This window comes from Terrapene carolina, unplaced genomic scaffold, assembly GCF_002925995.2.
Source record: "Terrapene carolina triunguis isolate 2854851 unplaced genomic scaffold, T_m_triunguis-2.0 Scaffold139, whole genome shotgun sequence".
NCBI lineage: Eukaryota > Metazoa > Chordata > Testudines > Emydidae > Terrapene > Terrapene triunguis.
In genome coordinates, this window is record NW_020664490.1 from 13,091,783 (window position 1) to 13,111,203 (window position 19,421).

The 19,421-nt window shown below is 42.2% G+C and overlaps 1 protein-coding gene across 1 annotated transcript in view; it reads left to right on the forward strand.

Annotated features, from left to right (window-relative positions):
- Nucleotides 1-19,421, forward strand: part of LOC112119328 (FRAS1-related extracellular matrix protein 2) — a 209,253-nt gene that overhangs the window by 134,364 nt on the left and 55,468 nt on the right. Inside the window, exon 7 of the mRNA XM_024217948.2 lies at nt 18,733-18,882. Coding sequence (XP_024073716.1) covers nt 18,733-18,882 — 150 coding nt within the window. The remainder of the gene's footprint in view (nt 1-18,732; nt 18,883-19,421) is intronic.

The following is a 19,421-nucleotide window of genomic DNA, read 5'->3' on the forward strand; positions in this document are numbered from 1 at the left end:
AACAGACCCCAAAATAAACAAAAAATGAAAAATTGTATTCACCATTGCTAACAATAAATATTTTGTTCAACATGAGCTTGCATTTAATACATTCATTTTCACTAGTGAAATATTATTTTGTTAACTAAAAGCTCATTTCACCATCTTCACTCAATCAACTAAATAATCAGGCTTAGCAATATTCTTTAGACACAGAAATTGTACTTGTATGAAATGTTTAGTCATCTAATAAACAAACTGATCCAACATTTCTCTGAATAAAAAAATTAAGTGGCCATTAAAAAGTCCAAACAAACAGATTCTGCATTAAATACAGCAGATGTTAAATCTTCCCCATAAAATAACCAGATTGGAACAATTTGCACTGAATAATCACCAACACAATGGTATGTAGGCTTATTGTCTTAACCATCTACCCAGTTGCTTTTCATCTGTATATAAACAAATAAATCAGTTAGGTAAATAGAACAGCATAAAGTGATTGTATCAGAATTTACAGTACAGTGCCGCTGGTAATGAATAGTGTATAATCTTGCTCCCAAATGCCCTGTATTAAAAACCACAGGCCAGATTCTGCTCTCACTTACTCTCATGGAATACCCTACAGGGGGATCCAGAGGGATCATTTAGCCGCACTTCTTCATAAACCACTTTGCAGTCAAGTATAATTTTTACCATGGTTAAATTCTTCCTAGGAAATGCAGATGCATCTGCCATTGAAGTCAGTGAAGGTTGTGTATGCTCATATAAGGGCAGGATTTGGCTCACAGTGTTTAAAGAGAATGGTAGTTCACAACAAAAGAGAGCATATTTTAGACTGTATGCTGTCATTTTAAAATAGATTCTTATTTCTGTACACTTATGTTCAGAGCACCGTGAGAGTGCACAGCTCATGTACACTTAAAGATAAGTGTACATTTGGCCCAAGGTCATTGCCTCAGTGAGCTTTAAGTCTGAGTCAGACAAATATGATATAGAGGAGCAATGCCCACACAAACAGGTGTGGAGACATTGTCTGCAAGAAGATCAGGGAAGAAAGACCAAGCATAAAGACTGGGTTCAGAGGTGCACTAATGATCACTTAATGCAATGATCTAATTTTACTATATTTCTCTCTGGATGCCAATCCACTCAGTTTAAAATGAACAGTTGCAGCACCTGGGGATTGAACTAAATAGTGTTGTTATGTTGTTGTAAAAATGGCTTTTGTGCCAATATCAAACTCTTGAGTCATCATCATGTTTAGAATCTGAAAGTGAACAGCATTGATGAATAAAATGGTAGAGCACAGCAAAAAGGAGAACATTTGTGAGAGGCTTTCTTCGGTTTAAGTTGTCGGGGAGGTTATCATCTCCCCAAGTGTTCTTTTTTTCTTCCTGAATACTTAGTGCTGCCAAGAGAGCACACTGCCACTCTGCAGGACATATGAACGCTCTTCTTGCCTTATTGGGATTGCTGAAAAACCACACTGTTCACAGCAGGAAGGGCATTCAACAGATTTGTTCCACTTCACTCACATAAGGCTGGCAAGCAGCCATTCAGACTCCTCCTGCTGAACCCCTGTTAAACATTTCAGCACCATTACTGGGGAGGCGAAGGCCACAGGCTTATATCACAGCATGACTTACAGTTTATTTAACTTGTCAGAAAAAATGACCACATTAACCCTCACACCATCCCTTGTAGGGGAGAGCAGTTCTGCCCCATTTTACAGATGGGTAAACTGAGAGATGGAGAGATTTAGTGAGTTGGTCACAGTCACACAGCAAGCCAGTGGCAGAGTTAGGAACAGAACCCAACTTTCCTGGGTCTTCTAATATTCTACCTGAACCACTAGCTGGCACTCATGCTGCAAGAAGTTAAACTGTAACTATCCCTAGAGGAAGCATACAGTATTCATGAGCCACCAACTCTCTATTTGTCCAATTTTTTCTGAGTATTAAAATAGTCAAAGGAATTCTTTAGCTGGCCAGAGGCCTCTTTACTGACATCTTCCATTAGTAACCTGAAATGGGGCAGAAAATCAACAATGCAGTATCTGACTTGGAGTACAGACTTTGCATTAAGTATCATGATAGGCATGAAAAACTCTAATATCATAGAATCATAGAAATGTGGGGTTAGAAAGGTCTCTAAGAGATCATCCAGCCCCCCAGGTTGAGGCAGGACCAAGTAAACCTAGACCATCCCTGACAGGTGATTGTCTAACTTGTTCTTAAAAACCTGCAATGATGGGGAGTCCACAGCCTCCCTTGGTAATTTATTCCAATAGTTACCTATCCTTAGCTGGGAAGTTTTTCCTAATCTCCAACCTAAACTTCCCTTGCTGCAGATTAAGGCCATAACTCTTTGTCCTACTTTAAGTGGACAAAAAGACCAACTGATCCTGATCCCCCTTGTAGCAGCCCTTAATATAGTTGAAGACTGTTATTGGACACCCTCCCCCCCCGTCTTATTTTCTCAAGACTGAACATGCTGTTTTTTTTTACCTTTTCTCATAGGTCAAGTTTTCTAAACTTATCATTTTTATTGCTTTTCCCTGGACTTTTTCCAATTTGTCCGCATCTTTCTTAAAGTGTGGTGCCCAAAACTGGACACAGTACTCTCAAATATAACACACCTGTTAATACTCTCCAGAATGATATTAGCGCTTTTTTTTTCTTTTTCTTTTTTTTTGCAATAGCACCAACACCTCCATTACTTCATTGAACAACACTGACTAAGACTCGAAAAGAGAAGACACTCTTTGTCCCCTTGGAACACAGTTCTTTTTCCGTGGCAATGAGTTTATTCAGTGCTGTGAGCCATTTTATTTGCAAAATAACATGAACATTCTTCACAGTGAGGAAAAACTTGACTCAGTAACTGAGTGGAGGCAGCTAGGTTTCATTAAGCTGTCAGCTACTCAGAACGGTGTGACTGTATGAGCCTTTGCAGATGCTGTAATGGAGATGAAACTTTTCTTTGTCATCTGCAAAGTAATTTGTAAACCATGGTGACCTGTGAGGATAAAGCCAGAGGCGACATTGATGAGGTGCCTTGGATCAATAGTGGAGGACAAAAGATTATTATAATATCCTATCAAACTATCACTAAAGTGATTAGTCAGAAAAACCATCTTATCCCACAAGGCTACGTGGAATCCTATTAGTTCCATCAGCCTTCAGGGGCAGTCCATCAAAAAAAGGTCCTTCACCTCATCATCAGGTTGTGTGCCACAATCTCAAACCGAATGCAACAGTGGTAAGGACGTGAGAGATGAGTAATATCCATCCAACCTCCAAGTGCCGGCCCAAACACTGGGTGCAGCATGCCCAACGTTATGATGGTGCCTACAACCACCTCAGGATAGCCCAAGAGTAGTACCATCTGTCTGGATGGAACTAAAGGAAGAGACAAGTATGACTTCCCTCCTCTGATACAGCCACAATATTTTAGATCTCTGTCATTTTTAATTTTCTACTGGGTCTGCCATGCCAAAGCACTGATTTTATGCTCTTTTCCAGCAGTTAATCTCTTTTAACAAAAATTATTAGAGGTATGGAATGGCTTCCATATGAGGAGAGATTAATAAGACTGGGACTTTTCAGCTTGGAAAAGAGATGACTAAGGGGGGATATGATAGAGGTCTATAAAATCATGACTGGTGTGGAGAAAGTAAATAAGGAAGTGTTATTTACTCCTTCTCATAACACAAGAATTAGGAGCCACCAAATAAAATGAATAAGCAGCACGTTTAAAACAAACAAAAGGAAGTATTTTTTCACACACTGCACAATCAACATGTGGAACTCCTTACCAGAGGATGCTGTGAAGGCCAAGACTATACCAGGGTTCAAAAAAGAACTAGATAAATTCATGGAGGATAGGTCCATCAATGGCTATTAGCCAGGATGGGCAGGGATGGTGTCCATCCCTCTGTTTGCCAGAAGCTGGGAATGGGCGACAGGGAATGGATCACTTGATGATTACCTGTTCTGGTCATTCCCTCTGGGACACCTGGCATTGGCCACTGTCGGAAGACAGGATACTGGGCTAGATGGACCTTTGGTCTGACCCAATATGGCCGTTCTTATGTTCTTATATTTTGGACAAGCATTGTCCTACACATTTCTTGTGTCCCTTTTGTATGCAAAATACCTACATAGCCTCCTACTCTTTCTCCAGTCTTTGGCAGATGGCCAAACTAACTGATCAGGGCAAAAAATGGAAGGCTGCCAATTTATCACACATGCCCTACCCCGGGGTTCTTCACTAATATTTTATTATTAGAAGCATTAGCCATCTTCACCATGAGTGAAACAGAATGCTCCGAGAAGAGTTGATAAATTAGGCAATCACTGTTGGCTGTCTATCGCAGCAATAAATTAACATTATATCTCACCCTGGAGGGTATCATAGAGACAACCAGGCCTAGTTGGAATTTGCATTTCTCACAGCACCTGTTACTGTCAATGGTTTTATATGTAGATAGATTTTATTTTTTCTTGTCAATGATTTTATATATAGTGATAACTTTTAAAAATTGGTGCCTTCAAGAGAGAGATTTTGAATAGATGCTTCTGGATACTCCACATTACTTCTGTTACCCTAACAGCAAATACAGAAATACTCACCAACAAGCATATCACAGGAGATGGCCCTGACCTGTACAGAATCAGTGCCTCTAACTAAATTAGGCAGAGTTAAAACTGAGTGGTATTTGTGCTATGTGATGTTATTTGAGGACCGATGGATCACTGTGATATCTGAGAGCTCACTGAGGTGCACGCCATGCTGAGAATTCTCTGTCTTTAGGTGCAGTCCTAAATATACGGTTGGCCCTGTTGATATTTAAGCTTGTTCCTTTTCAAGGGCCTCTTCAAAATCTCTGGGATCCAGTTAATAAATAGTTCTGCAGGGCATTTGGAGGCCTACAATTTTCTCTATAATTCTCCAAATCATCTGGTGTGTCTTGTAACTCCTTATGTTGATACTCTGCCATTTTATTGATCATTGGCATCTGAAATGTGGGCTTCAGCTGATTGAATGCTATTAATATTGCTCTGGACATTTGCTGTCTGTTGCTTGACATGCTTTATTATTTTGCTCAACTTATCATCCAAAGAATCCGCAAGTTTTTTCTGTGATTTTGTCCATGGTGAGTTTTAAATATTAATAACAGGCTCTCCAGTGCAGAAAATGTGATGCTTCCTTTTTTTATCACCAGAGAGCATGTCACTGTATCACATCTTGTTTTTTCACATATTTTGGTACTTTTCCTACTGCTCTTGAGGTTAATCCTTCCAATAAGATTGTAGGGATATTGTGCAAAACAGCATGTGTCTTTTAAAACAAACCTGTGTGTTTTGCTTAATTGGAGCTCTAATAAGACCTAGTCTCTTGGACTATGCATCGTTCCTCTGTAATTACCATCTCATTATGCACATTAGGGTAGCTGTTAAGCCACAGCCCATGATGCCAGAATGCTTGGGGGGAGCAGATGCAAGAGTGTTTAAAGTGGTACTAAGTGTGTTCTCCATCATGCCAGCTCAGCTCCACTGCACAGTATGGAAAGGGCGGGGAGGAGGTGAGGCCATTGTCCTGCCGTCTCCCTGATTCCTTTGCTAAGTCAAGTGCCAGCAGTAAGTACTGGAATGGTTGACTGGCTCCTCTGAGGAGGTGCAGGAAAACAGGTTTCTTGAATTCCATTCTTCCCTCCTTTCCTCCCACACAGAACACACACACTTGGGGTGGGCCAACCATAATCTGATCCTGTCTCAGGGAATCTCTGAAACGTGTGCCGTGCCAGTTAAACAAACATAGTATGCTATGGTAGCACTGGGCATAGTAGTGAGCACTGTTAGCTGAACACTAAACAGGCAGAAATTGGAGAGAGAAGTGTGACAACATGCTTGTTGGGCTCCATTACAGTTTGGTGAAGATGTCTTCAGTCTAGAAAAGCGCTTGTCTCCATACAGGAAAAAGAAGAGACTTAGGCTATGGCTACACTGGCGCTTTATAGCGCTGCAACTTTCTCACTCAGGTGTAAAAAAACACCCCCCTGAGCGCAGCAAGTTACAGCGCTGTAAAGCACCAGTGTAAACAGTGCCCCAGTGCTGGGAGCCGCACTCCCAGCGCTGTAAGCTAATCCCCTCGGGGAGGTGGAGTACCTGCAGCTCTGGGAGAGTTCTCTCCCAGCGCTGGCTCCGCGACCACACTCGCACTTCAAAGCGCTGCTGCGGGAGCACTCCCACGGCAGCGCTTTGGAGTTTCGAGTGTAGCCATGCCCTAAACTATTTTTTAACAAAATATTGAACAAAATCATGAGTTGGTTCAAGATATATGATAAATGCTGTCACGGGGCGATGTATCTTACTCAGCTAGTGTCAGTAGCAAAAGTCATGTGGAAGACATGATGTTTATATTTCTCCATCATTATTCACTGTCAACTTCCTGTTCTCTAAGCCATTCGTCCCAAAAAAAAAAAAAAATGTTTTCCTGCCTCATAAATGGTTCTTCAAAGAAACTAAGCAGGTTCTACTATGTTTAAGAGAGAATTATATTTTTAGAAATTAAATGTGAAATAAATAAGATGACTATGATAAGATTCTACTGATTGGTCCAAGCTAATATTATTCATGTAGAGAATAGGCTCAGAAAATGAATAATCCTGTTTTAGGTTTTATAGCAGCAAATACTCAATTTTGCTCTAGTTACAGTTGAAATCAAATGGCTTTTATTACAAAAAGACTTCTCACATTTTCTGCAGGTATTTGCTTTTATACAAAGTCAGTCAAAATTCACTCAGCGAAATCAGTCTTAGCCATCAATGCTCTAGGAATTCCTCTCTACCCTGCTCTCACTTTGCATATTCCAAAGAACAACAAACACAGGCAGGTGCATTTACTTAAAAGCCTTTATACAATCACTTGTTTATAAGTAATGGTGTGTCAGTGAAAATGTGTTTACTTCCCTTGTTTTCCTTCTGAGGTGTGCCTGTAAAGAAGTTTGAAAATGTAAGGGGAAAGAAATACTTTCCCATTTCAGAGAAAAGGGTCCCTGGTAGTACTGTATCCCCAGGTGAGGAAAACCTTGTTCACCGGGGTGACTTTGATAGTCACCATAGTGAATCAGGTGGATGTTACAAGATATAGATCCCAAAACAGAAGCATTCAGAATACATAGTTCTGATTTGTTTTGTTTCTTGCTTTGTTTGTTTCTTTTTGCTTTTGTTCATTGTTGTTACTAACCCCACTTAGGAAGAACAACCTTCAAATTTCCCAGGCCATTTTCACTGAACCTCTTTGCCTTTGCAAATACACTTGCCTCCTTCAAATCCCTGCGAACGGCTAACCTCTGCTGCAAAGCACACAAAAAGTGAACTAATTACTATATGAAACTAAAACTAACCTAAAAAGAGAAAAGTTTTTTAAAATGTACACCTACTGAGTCTCTGCTTGGTCTTATTTATAAAACTCTGTCCAAATCTACCCTGCCCACTCTTGTTTGTACTCAATCTCACTTGGTATTTCTTGTCTAAATCCTAGTTTGTGAGCTATTTGAGGTAGGGGCCTGCCTGACTATGTGTTCTGTGAGGCTCCTAGTATGCCTTTGAGTGTGGTACAAAATACCTACTACTAATACATCTGTCCCATGTATTTGTCTCTCTCTGTTTCAGCAGCTTCTTGAGGATTTTGCTGCTGTTGCTAATTTCTGTGCTGTTTCTGTTAAAGCCGTCAGTCTTTGCTTCCTGTTCATTCTTTTAAAAATGATAAAAAGATTCTGACCTCATTTAATATACTTTAGGAGGTGTAGCCCAAAGGAAAGTAATGCACAGTATCAGATGGTGGCTGGAGGCAATCCCCTTCTGTGCAGGTGTGTCCCCAAATCCCAAGCATGTGTTTATTCATGGAGTGCTGCCTAATATTTTTTATTTAAATTTTAAATGAAATAACTCTCCAGATAAGTGAATGACTTGGGCGGATGGCCTGTGCAGTAATGATGATATTAATGAGATAAATCCTACAATCCTTTACTCAAACCTTAGTCAAGCAAGTGATATGTTCTAGGAATTATTTTGGGGAAGTTTTAGGGCCTGCGTTATACAGGAGGTCAGACATTAGATGTTCACAATCGTTCCTTCTGGCTTTGGAATCTCTGAAAACTCCCACTGATTTCAAGGACTGCAGGATTTGTCACAAGGATGACTATTACTACTACTACTTCTTCCCCTTATGCCAGCATCTGGGGTCAGGTCATCATATGCAAGCATCCGTCATCTTTAGTCGTCTTGAGACGGCACTAAGGTCCACCTGCTTACCAAATTTGTCTCAAGGACATTTGCAATAGTAATATTTACACCTATAAGTGGGATAATCTGGGATTCTTAAAAAGTTAACAGTGTTTTGCAACAGAACAATAAACGTGAATCCACTTATAAACAGAAAGAAGCTTCTAAAATCCATATAAAACTGTAAACAATTGCCTTGGGCAAAATGAACGTCAGCAGTCAAAACTAATGGTGTCACAGCCTTTCTGAACTACTGTGGAGTAAATTATATTCTGAAGGTGGGTAAAACTGGTGCAGAGCACCCTTTTGCAGGATTAAGGAAACTCTATTGCCATCAGGGTTGGTCCACCAGGATTTATCTAAACAAGTCTGTTGCACTTTTAATAAAACAAAGTTACTGTCTGATCTTGCAGCCGCTCTGCACCAACCTCAGTACTCTAATTTCCCAGTAATGCAGAGGCTGGACGCATGTCATATGTGACATGAATGTTAGAACACTCCAAATTGACATGTTTCCTGTGCAGCTTTCTTTATTGTTGATACACTGGGTGCGAATAATTTGTGTAGCACTCAGAATGTGTGCTTTGCTTTTATTGGGTTCAGAGCGGCATGAGCAATTAGGAATACCAAGACTGCATACACTTTAATGTAAAGGATAGGGGAGTAAAACAAAGATCTTCATTTATGTAGTAGTATACATCATAAATCACTTAAAACTAGATTTTATATGACATGTTTATTTATAGCGTTCATTGGGTCCTATTCCCAGTGTTATTGAAATCAATTGAGTTACATTCGCATAAAACTAGAGGGGCAAATCAGCCCAATTAATGTATACAGCTACTTTTGTAGTTCACAAAATTCTGTGTATATTTCTTAAAAGATGGAATTGAAATCTATAAATTAATGCAACTTTTAAGATTAAGTTTGCACTTTTAAGTACTATACTGAATAAACTTTCTTTAAAAAAAAAAAAATTTGAGGTACAGGAGAGATGTGAGCTATGGAAGACACATGTAAATACTGACATTATTTGCTTGAGATACTATATGTGGAATTTTAACTGCAGCTAGTAATTTTGATTGCAAGATTAATTTATTTTTTGGTTGTGAAAGTTATGATAACAATGCTGAGATGACTGAGCTGTTAAGATTGCAGCATATACATTTGGAAAGTAATCAGTTTTGACCACATCAAATGAAAAACCGGCATTTTTACAAGGGGTATCCAGTCCAGAATTGTGCTCTGCATATAATCTTGACCCCTGCTTCTGTACCACTCAATAACAAAAAAATGACTTGGCAAACTAAATTCAGTGTACTAACTGCAAGCTCAGTCACGTGTGTAATTTCAAGTAAGCACAAATAGCTGTATAATGGTGCTACCTACTTGCAAATGTAAAAGTCCTTCTTGTTAATGTAAACTTTCTTTAGTGAGCATAGATTTCTTTTTAAACTTTTTATTTTTTGTCCTTATTAACATACAAGAACTGAGAAACTATAATAATTTGAATTATGTAGATGTTTATCCTTATTAACATTAGCCTAATAAATTCATATTTCCACACAAGTATCATAAAATCTTAGTAAACAATTTCCACCTGCTAATTCCACCCTGGTTAGCCTGCATAGAAACAAGAGGGCCTCAAGCCTGTAGACAGAAACAACATGAATACCAATATAAAAGATCTAGTCAATAATCAACAGCACACATTGTCCAGATGTAAATAGTTACTCCATCTACTGCTTATGCAGCTACCTCATGTTTATACTCGCATATTAGAGCTACCAGAAAATTTTCCCCTTTATTATTCTTCCCCTCTAAATCATGTAGGTCAGTGAAAATAGATATTTTACAAAACAGACCAGAACAATGTATTCTCAGAAACTGGGTGGGCAAACCTCACATCCACACCTCAGTGACCTTGAGGGAAAGTTTACTCAGGAAGTATGCACCATTTGAAGCGGGGGGAGTCAATGTAGTTCTTTTTACTAATATTTCAAATCTCCCGAGCATATTCTGTAAGTGTATATGGGTTCTGGCATGCAGGCTACCCTGACATCAAAACATTTGACTTAAATGGTAAGCTCTTTGGGGCAGGGACCATCTTTTTGTCCTGTGTTTGTTCAGGTCCTAGCACTGTCCTGATCCATCACCCTGCATTGCAAGGTGATACCCCAGTACAAATAAATAATAATAAAACCAAACTCCTCTTCATTTCAGTGTAGTTAGACTGAGAAGTTACTGTAAAAAAAATTCCATGTTTGTCTCTCAGTTATTTCTATAACAAGTCTGCTCAGTTTATTGCTGGCTGTGCAGTCTTGCCCTGGGATCCAAGAGTAAAGCTGTCTTCTTTCTGGCTTGTGCATCATGATGCATTGCAAGCCAAGAATCAGGCAAAGCACTGCACACATCTTGCAAATGTAGCATGTTTCTTTTCATTGCCCATTGTGGTTGGTCATACTTCATCTCTCTACGGTAGCTGGTAATGTTGGTTTAGAGGCAGAAAGATCCATTAAAATTGATATTTGCATTGATTTCTTTTTATACCTGTTGCCTTTACGAGATATGATCAAGTGTGGATGTGCTTTTGACAGCTTCAAAAGTTTGTCTAATTTTCCTGCTTGACTGCTGGTTGATATTCTAATTAATATATACCCGGTACTTTCCATTCTGCTGGATGTAAGGACAAAACTTAGATTTAATTTCCTTATCAGAGGCCTTTGGGAATTAAGTTCCCATCCTCTCTCCTCTAATTACTCTAACTGTATGCCAGCGAAATCTGCAATCTTCAATCTGTGTTTGCTACATGAAAGGCTTTCTCTTATTTCTGAAAGAGAAGTCATTAAATTTGCAATGCTCTCTATTCAGACCGATTACTAGATTAAAGATCTGCCATAAGTGAGCCCCCAATCATGGGGCAGCATGTTTTCCAACCATGATGTGTGAAACACAATGCCTCCCTGTTTGTATCTTGGCTTTGCTTCTTCCCCTGGGGAGCTCCTAAAAGGACTTACAGGAAAAGGACAAAACAGTAGTAAGGATTTGGTTCCTAGGATGAGTAACCATGAAGAATGTGTCTGCTATTACAGATATGTGGCTCAAAATGTGTGAAAATCATTCCCGAATATGAGGCTAGCTAACTTACCGCAGTAATGTGGTTCTCTGTGGGCCTGTGGCCAGGGCCGGCTCTGGCTTTTTCGCCGCCCCAGGGGAAAAAGCCTCCGGCCGCCCCCCCCCCCCCCCCCGGGGGGGGGGGGCCGGAGCCCCCCCCGCGTGGGGGGGCAGCCAGAGCGCCGGGGGCAGGGCAGCGAGCCCCGGCTGGGGCTCGGCTCTCCCTCCCCGGCGGCCAGAGCGCGGGGCTCGCCGCTCTCCCCCAGCGGCCGGGGGGAGGGCGGCCAGAGCGCCGGGGGGGACTCGGCTCTCCCCCGCGGCGGCCAGAGCGCCGGGGGCAGGGCGGCCGGAGCCTTGGGGGAGGGCGGCGAGCCCCGGCTGGGGCTCGGCTCTCCCCCCCTCCCGGCGGCCAGAGCGCCGCGCCGCCGCCCCCCTCCAGGTGCCGCCCCAAGCACCAGCTTGGGTGCTTGGTGCCTGGAGCCGGCCCTGCCTGTGGCTGCAGTAGCAAATTTAGTGCCTGTTTTTCAGCAGTGCTGTAGCTGTAACCGGGCAGGCACCCAGGTTGACAAAGCTAGTGTTTCCAGTATCTTGTCCGGAAACGCTCCTCTAATCAGAGCTTGAGGACGTGTTGCTAGAAATGCCCGAGTTCTGATTCTACTAACTAGAGCTGGACAAATAACTGATTTTTTGGTTCACTGGCAGTTCTGAAAAATCAGCGGGGGATGGGGGACCGTTTAACCTGAACTGAATCTGAAAACTGCGGGGGGGGGGAGAAAGCCCCTCGGTTAATCAGAAAATTTTGGTTTATCCTAGGTGTGTCTCCTTGTTAGGAAGTGGAGTCACACCACAGATGAAAGTGGCTCTCTGTGTTTACTGTGGTTTTGAACAGTTCCTAATGATAATTTCGGTATTGTTAGTGGCACAGTGTCCTCTGCTGTTGTTGTGAAAGACACTAAGGGCTAGATTCACAAAAGGCACCTAAATCCCAGAATCAGACCCCTGCTCAGCAGCCACGGCACCCGGTAGGCACGTATATTTTTGCAGTAGAAGTTCCCTCAACATCTATGTTTCTGCACATGTGCACTGCAGCCCCACACCAGGCAGTGGAGCCTAAGCCCAAGGTGATTCGCTAACCTAACTCACCTGCAGGGCCCAATCCGGTAAGCATACTCAGAGTGTGCCTGCTGGATCAGGCCCCTGCAGGCGAGCTTATACTACTTATAGCCCAGGGGTTAGGATACTCACCTGGGATGTGGGCGACCTCTGCTTCAAGTCCTCCTCCCTCCTAAGGGGGAGAAGGGATTTGAACAGGGAACAACACCTCTCAGGTGAACTCCTTAGCCACTGGGCTGTGAGATATTATGATGTGGGCCTCCCTCAGTCTCTCCTGTTGAAACTGTTCCACTGTGCATAGATCATTTAAAAAAAAATCATTGGAGCAGGCGGACTGGGTCGTGTGTCTCACACATCCCAACCACTGCTGTAGCTCTAACCCCCAGGCAACAGAGTCATTCTCATGCTTGTTTGCCTGCTCTCTCGCTCTCTCTCTCTCTCTCTTGCCCAATGATTCTTTCATACTGACAGTCACTCATGTTCTTATGCTCCAGTATACACAGCACATTGTAGGAGCAGTCATAGATTTTTCCAACATATACACCAGCTGAGGAAAACTTGATTAGGTCATGAAATTTAATGGGTCTGGCTTTCACCTGCCTGCCTGCCATTAGAGGCTTAGTTTTTTTCCCCTTCATGTAACCTCAGACCTCCTTGTACACACATCACATGTTGCCACAATTCTCCTCCAGCTAGGAGGGCATAAATTAATGTGACTTCGAATCACGCACTGAGAATTCCTTAATGACACAATGGATTTTTCCCTATGAATTGGCTTTGTGCTGTTCTTTGCTCTCAGGGAGTTGAAAACTAAATTCAGGGTTTGATGTTAAATGTCCTGTATGGGATAGCACAGCACCATATTTAGAACATGGAGCCATTTATTCTTCTTTAGATGTTCGTTAAATCCTAATGGTCATATACTGCCGTAATATTTTGCAGCAGATTTAGTATACTGGAGCCTTGCTATTCTGAAATAATTCCACTAGGCAAATCATGAAAAATTAATGTAATGAGGCTTTTACTATGAAAGCCTCTAATGTTAATAATACACTAAAAAGTATTTGCTTAGCACTTTATATATCCTAACTGCTGTGGAAGGTAAGGAGTATTATCCTGAAACCAATGCACAAAGATAAAGTGATTTGCCCAAGGTCACAAAATCACTGGCAGTGCTGACTCTGGACACCAGATTCTCTCCTTAGAGATAGCTGTAGGGCTCCCAGCCCTTAGCAGTACAGTGTATTTAGGTGCAAAGCATTTATGTTTGTTAATTTGTTCTCTGAAAAAAGAGGAAAAATGCAGATAAATATATCACTATTAAATGGGATAACTTGCCCCCTGCTCCATTTTTTGCTGTTCTTTCTTATAATCTGAGGGGTTTAAAATGTTAAAATAAGGACAGTACTCGCATGGTTCAGAATGGGAAATAAGCTTGATTTCAGTCTAAATGTTACTTGTGGGAAATCAGATTGAGGGTTTTGTCCCCATACTTTGTGGGACAACCTTTCACAAAACAGTTCACAAAGCTGCATCATGTTCCGATCTGGTCTGGATAACAGATTTCTGCATTGAAACCCTGTTTAAGGTCTCAGTATCTATCTTCACCTTTGTCTGCTTCCACTGAAGTGAGAAATGCAAGGAATGTATTGGCTAGTGCACAAGGTCCAGCAAGGAATAAGGTTAATAAGATAACACGTTAATCTGTACACACACACTCTCCTACACACTGGTACCTAGAGTTGAAAGTGCAGGAAGGGAGTGAGATGTGATGTGCAGATTTATCGCCTGTTGGCCCAAAGTATGTAAACAAATAAACACATTGTAATTTTGCATTAATGTAAACTATACCAGGAACCCCTCATATAGGTTTTAAAAAATGCTTTATTATGCTTGCTGAAAGAAGAGAGCTGCTCTCCTACTGATGGTTCAGTGCGGTTTCATTCTTTTGTTGCTTGTTACCCTCAGGGTAGGGAATTGTATGCAGGATAGTAAGATGTAGGTTTCAATAATTTCTAATCATACATGTGTCGTTTCTGTATCCCTTGTGCTCCTTTCTGCTCTTTTTTATACACAATACTGCATCTGGTTTTAAATTAGCTTCTAAACTTTTCAAGGCAGGTACTGTCCTCCTACAGTGGGTTTGGACAGACCTAAATCAAGAAGGTATGTAGGGAGTTTACTCCTGAGGGAATTCTGCACCAAAAACAAATGAAAATTCTTTGCACAATATTTTAAAATTACGCAAATTGTATTTGTCAATAAATACATGTGGAGGCTGCAGCATGGCAGTGTGGAGCGCACAGAGAAATCACCCTGCAGCCCCTTCTACCCCCGGACAGGGACTTGGCAGTGAGGCTGCACCCGATTCTGACACAGCACAAAGGCCAGGCCAGCTGCAGAAACACACTGGAGCCCTGACCCTCTGTGCTAGATACACCAGGTATGGGCAGGCAGGCTCAGCCCAGCAGGATGCAAGCATAGAGGGGCTCAGTATGGGGGGACCCAGCTGTGGGGTAAGAGGGTTCTGTGTGGGGCAATCTGGGTGCGGGCAGCTAAGTGAGGGATATGGATGCACAGGGGATTGTTGGGGAGTTCTGGGTGCAGGAGCAATTTAACTCTGCAGGGGGCTCCAGGTGAAGGTGGTTGGGGCTCAGCCGGAGGGTCCAGTGCTGGGGGAGTGGGGCTTGGCGGGGTGAGGGTCTGGGTGCAGCTGGTTGGGGCTCATTGGGGTGGGAGGCTGTGTGCGGGCAGGCCCATCAGGGCGGTCCAGGTGCAGGGGGGTGGCACTCATTGGCGTGAGGGTTTGATGGGCCTGCTTAATAGGGGAGCCCCAGCTACTGCTGCTGTCGAGGGGATGCTGCATGCCGGGCTCCCACTTCCCTGCCCTATTCCCCTAGCCCCTTCTCGTCCCCATCCCATCTCTCTTCCCTACTGTCCCCTGCCCCATTCCCTCTTCACTGTTCCCTATCTCATTCCTTTCCCCTTCCTCTCCCCGCTGTCCTCTGCCCCATCCCTCTCCCCATCCCTTCACTCCCACATCCCCCTTCCCCTGCCCTATCCCACCCTCTTCCTTCCCCTCTGTTTCTTCTCTCCACCCCACCCCTCTTTTCCTGTTTCCTCCACCTCACTCTGCCCCTTTGCCCTGCCCCAACACAGGCACTCACTGTTTGTACAGAAAACAGGATGGCTCCCAGCACACAAAAGGGGAGCTCAACCAGCACTAGGACCTAGGAGGCGGTGTCTGAGTGGCACCCTCCTTCAGCCAGGCAGCTCTGAGTTTGCAGAAATGGAGGGGGGCAGTGGCACATGACACGGCATGCCCCCCATGCCTCACCTCTGTTTGGGGGAGCAATGCCCATGGGCTTTCCCAGATCCTCCACCTCCAGGGCGTCTTCCCTTTGCTTCCCCATCATTTTCCGTGGGGAAGGAAAGAAATCTGCAGTGGTGCAGAATTCACCCAGGAGTAGGAGTTACTGTAAAAATAAATAAAATGTGTATGTACTCTTTGTAATTTGGGTGGGCTGAAACAATATTGCATTTTTAAATGGATTCTCACTTTTGCCTGGCATATCAGGTAACTGTTTCCTAAGGCCCAATTCAGCAAAACACTTAAGATAGTGCTTAACTTTAATCCTGAGAATAACCCCATCCCAATTCAGCAAAGCACATGTTTAAGTCCCATTTGACTTCAGTTGGACTTTATCACATGTTGAACATGGGGTTAAGAGCACTGCTAAATAGAGATGGAATTACTCATAAGAATGTAAAAATGGCCATACTGTGTCAGACCAGAGGTCCATCTAACCCAGTATCCTGTCTTCTAACAGTGGCCAATGCCAGATGCTTCAGAGGGAATGAGCAGAACAGGGCAATTATCCAGTGATCGATCCCCTGTCGCCTATTCCCAGCATCTGTCAATCAGAGGCTTAGGGAGCATGGGGTTGCATACCTGACCATCTTGGCTAATAGCCATTGCTGGGTCTATCCTCCATGACCTTATCTAATTCTTCTTTGAATCCAGTTATACTTTTGGTCTTCACAAATCCTCTGGCAATGAATTCCACAGATTGACTGGACACTGTGAGAAGAATTACTTTCTTTTGTTTGTTTTAAACCTGCTGCCTATTAATTTCATCGGGTAACCCTTGGCTCTTAAAAGGGTAAATATTACTTCCTTATTCACTTTCTCCACACCATTCATGATTTTATAGACCTCTATCATATCCCCTCTTAGTCGTCTCTTCTCCAAGATGAACAGTCCCAGTTTTTTTAATCTCTCCTCATATGGAAGCTGTTTCATACCCCTAATCATTTTTACTGCCCTTCTCCATACCTTTTCCTATTCTAATACATCTTTTTTGAGATGGAGAGACCAAAACTGCATACAGTAGTCCAGGTATGGACATACTGTGGATTTATATGGCATTGTGATATTCACTGGTGGTGGGATAGCTCAGTGGTTTGAGCATTGGCCTGCTAAACCCAGGGTTGTGAGTTTAATCCTTGAGGGGGCCATTTAGGAAACTGGGGTAAAAATCTGACTAGGGATTGGTCCTGCTTTGAGCAGGTGGTTGGACTAGATGACCTCCTGAGGTCCCTTCCAACCCTAATATTCTATGATTCTATTATTTATCCCTTTCCTAATAGTTCCTATAATTTTGTTAGCTTTTTTTGACTTCCACTGCACATTGAGTGGATGTTTTCAGAGAACTATCCACAATGATTCCAAGATCTCTTTCTTGAGTGGTAACAGCTAATTTAGACCCCATTTTTTTATATTCATAGTTGGGATTATGTTTTCCAATGTGCACTACTTTGCACTTATCAACATTGAATTTCATCTGCCATTTTGTTGCCCAATCACCCCGTTTTGTAAGATTCCCTTGGTAACTCTTTGCAGTCTGCTTTGGACTTAGCTATGTTGAATAATTTAGTATCATCTGCAAACTTGGCCACTTCACTGTTCACCACTTTTTCCAGATCATTTATGAGTATGTTGAAGATCACTGGTCCCAGTACAGATTCTTGGGGACCCCGCTATTTACCTCTCTCCATTCTGAAAACTGACCATTTATTCTTACCCTTTGTTTCCTGTCTTTTAGCCAGTTACTGATCCTTGACAGGCCTTGCCTCTTATCCCATGACAGCTTATTTTGCTTAAGAGCCATTGGTTAGGGACCTTATGAAAGGCTTTCTGAAAGTCCAAGTAAACTATATTCACTGGATCAGTCTTATCCACATTTGTTGAACCCCTCCAAGAATTCTGACAGATTAATGAGGCATGATTTCTCTTTAAAAAGCCATGTTAACTCTACCCCCAACAAATCATGTTCATCTATGTGTCTGATAATTCTGTTCTTTACTATAGTTTCACCCAGTTTGCCTGGTTTTAAGCTAGGCTTCCCGGCCTATAATTGCCCGGATTGCCTCTGGAGACTTTTTTTTTTAATTGGCTATTGTCCAGACATCTGATAAAGAGGCTGATTTAAGTGATAGATTACATACCACGGTTAGTAGTTGTGCAGTTTCATATTAGAGTTCCTTCAGAACGCTTGGGTGAATACCACCTGGTCCTGGTGACTTATTACTGTTTAATTTTTTTGATTTGTTCCAAAACCACCTCTACTGACACCTCAGTCTGGGACAGTCTCTCAGATTTGTCACCTAAAAAGAATGGCTTAGGTGTGGGAATCTCCCTCACGTCCTCTGCAGTGAAGACTGATGCAAAGAATTCATTTAGCTTCTCTGCAATGGCTTTGTCTTCCTTGAGTGCTCCTTTAGTACTTCTATTGTCCAGTGGCCACACTGATTGTTTGGCGGGCTTCCTGCTTCTGATGTACTTAAAAAAATATTTTGATGTTAGTTTTTGTGTCTTTTGTTACTTGTTCTTTAATTTCTTATTTGGCCTGCCTGATTATACTTTTACACTTGACTTGCCAAAATTTATGCTCCCTTCTATTTTCCTCTTTAGGATTTGACTTCTTCTGTTTCTGTCTGCCATACATACATTAACATTTGTCTAAGCACCTTATAATCATTAATGTATTCATCCTCACAACCCCCCTTTGAAGTAGAGAAATTGAACCCTAGACTGCCAAGTCCCTGCCCTTAACCACTGGACCATCCTTCCTCTTGTATATATTTTTAATTTGTTTATATATGCTTAAAAGTAGGTTCTCCGGTAAAAAGCAAACTTTAATGATTTTAAATTACTTTAACCTTTTTACCAGAACCAGCCTTCTACTTTGGAGATGTCGAATACTATGTTGATGAGAGTGCTGGCTTTGTTGAGGTGCATGTCTGGAGAACTGGAACTGATTTGTCCAAAGCTGCCACTGTTACAGTAAGGTCTCGCAAAACTGAGCCAATAACTGCAGAGGGTGAGTGATCATTTTGCTCTAGTGTCATTTTTCCTTAATATGTCTTAACATGGAGCACTGGTACATCCAGTGTGGATTCAATCCTGAATGCTTCTGGTTTAGCCCCAGAAGTGGCTCAGAGAGCCTCAAGGCTAGGCATGCCACACTTGGTGTTTGCTCTGAACCTTCGGACAGAGGCTTCTCCATAGTGTGAAGAAATGCATGTGTGTGATGTTCAGAACTATGAGGAGACATCTGTGCCCACACTGAACTGCATGATAGTAAGTAAGAGGAAAAGTGAGCATGATAAGGAACAGAGAAAGGGCATGGACAGGTGTTGAAATGAAAACAAATGAATGGAAATCATGGGCTTTATCCTGGAAGATGCTGGCTGCCCTCAGCTACCATGAATTTAATTAAACATTTAAGTTGCTCAGCACTTCACATGATCTATTTGAGATGCATACAGCCCATTTTTAGATATCACAGTTATTCCTACTGCTAAGCTGAAGTAAGGGCTTATTCAAATGTGTTTAAGAGCTGCCCTTAGAAGGAAATGG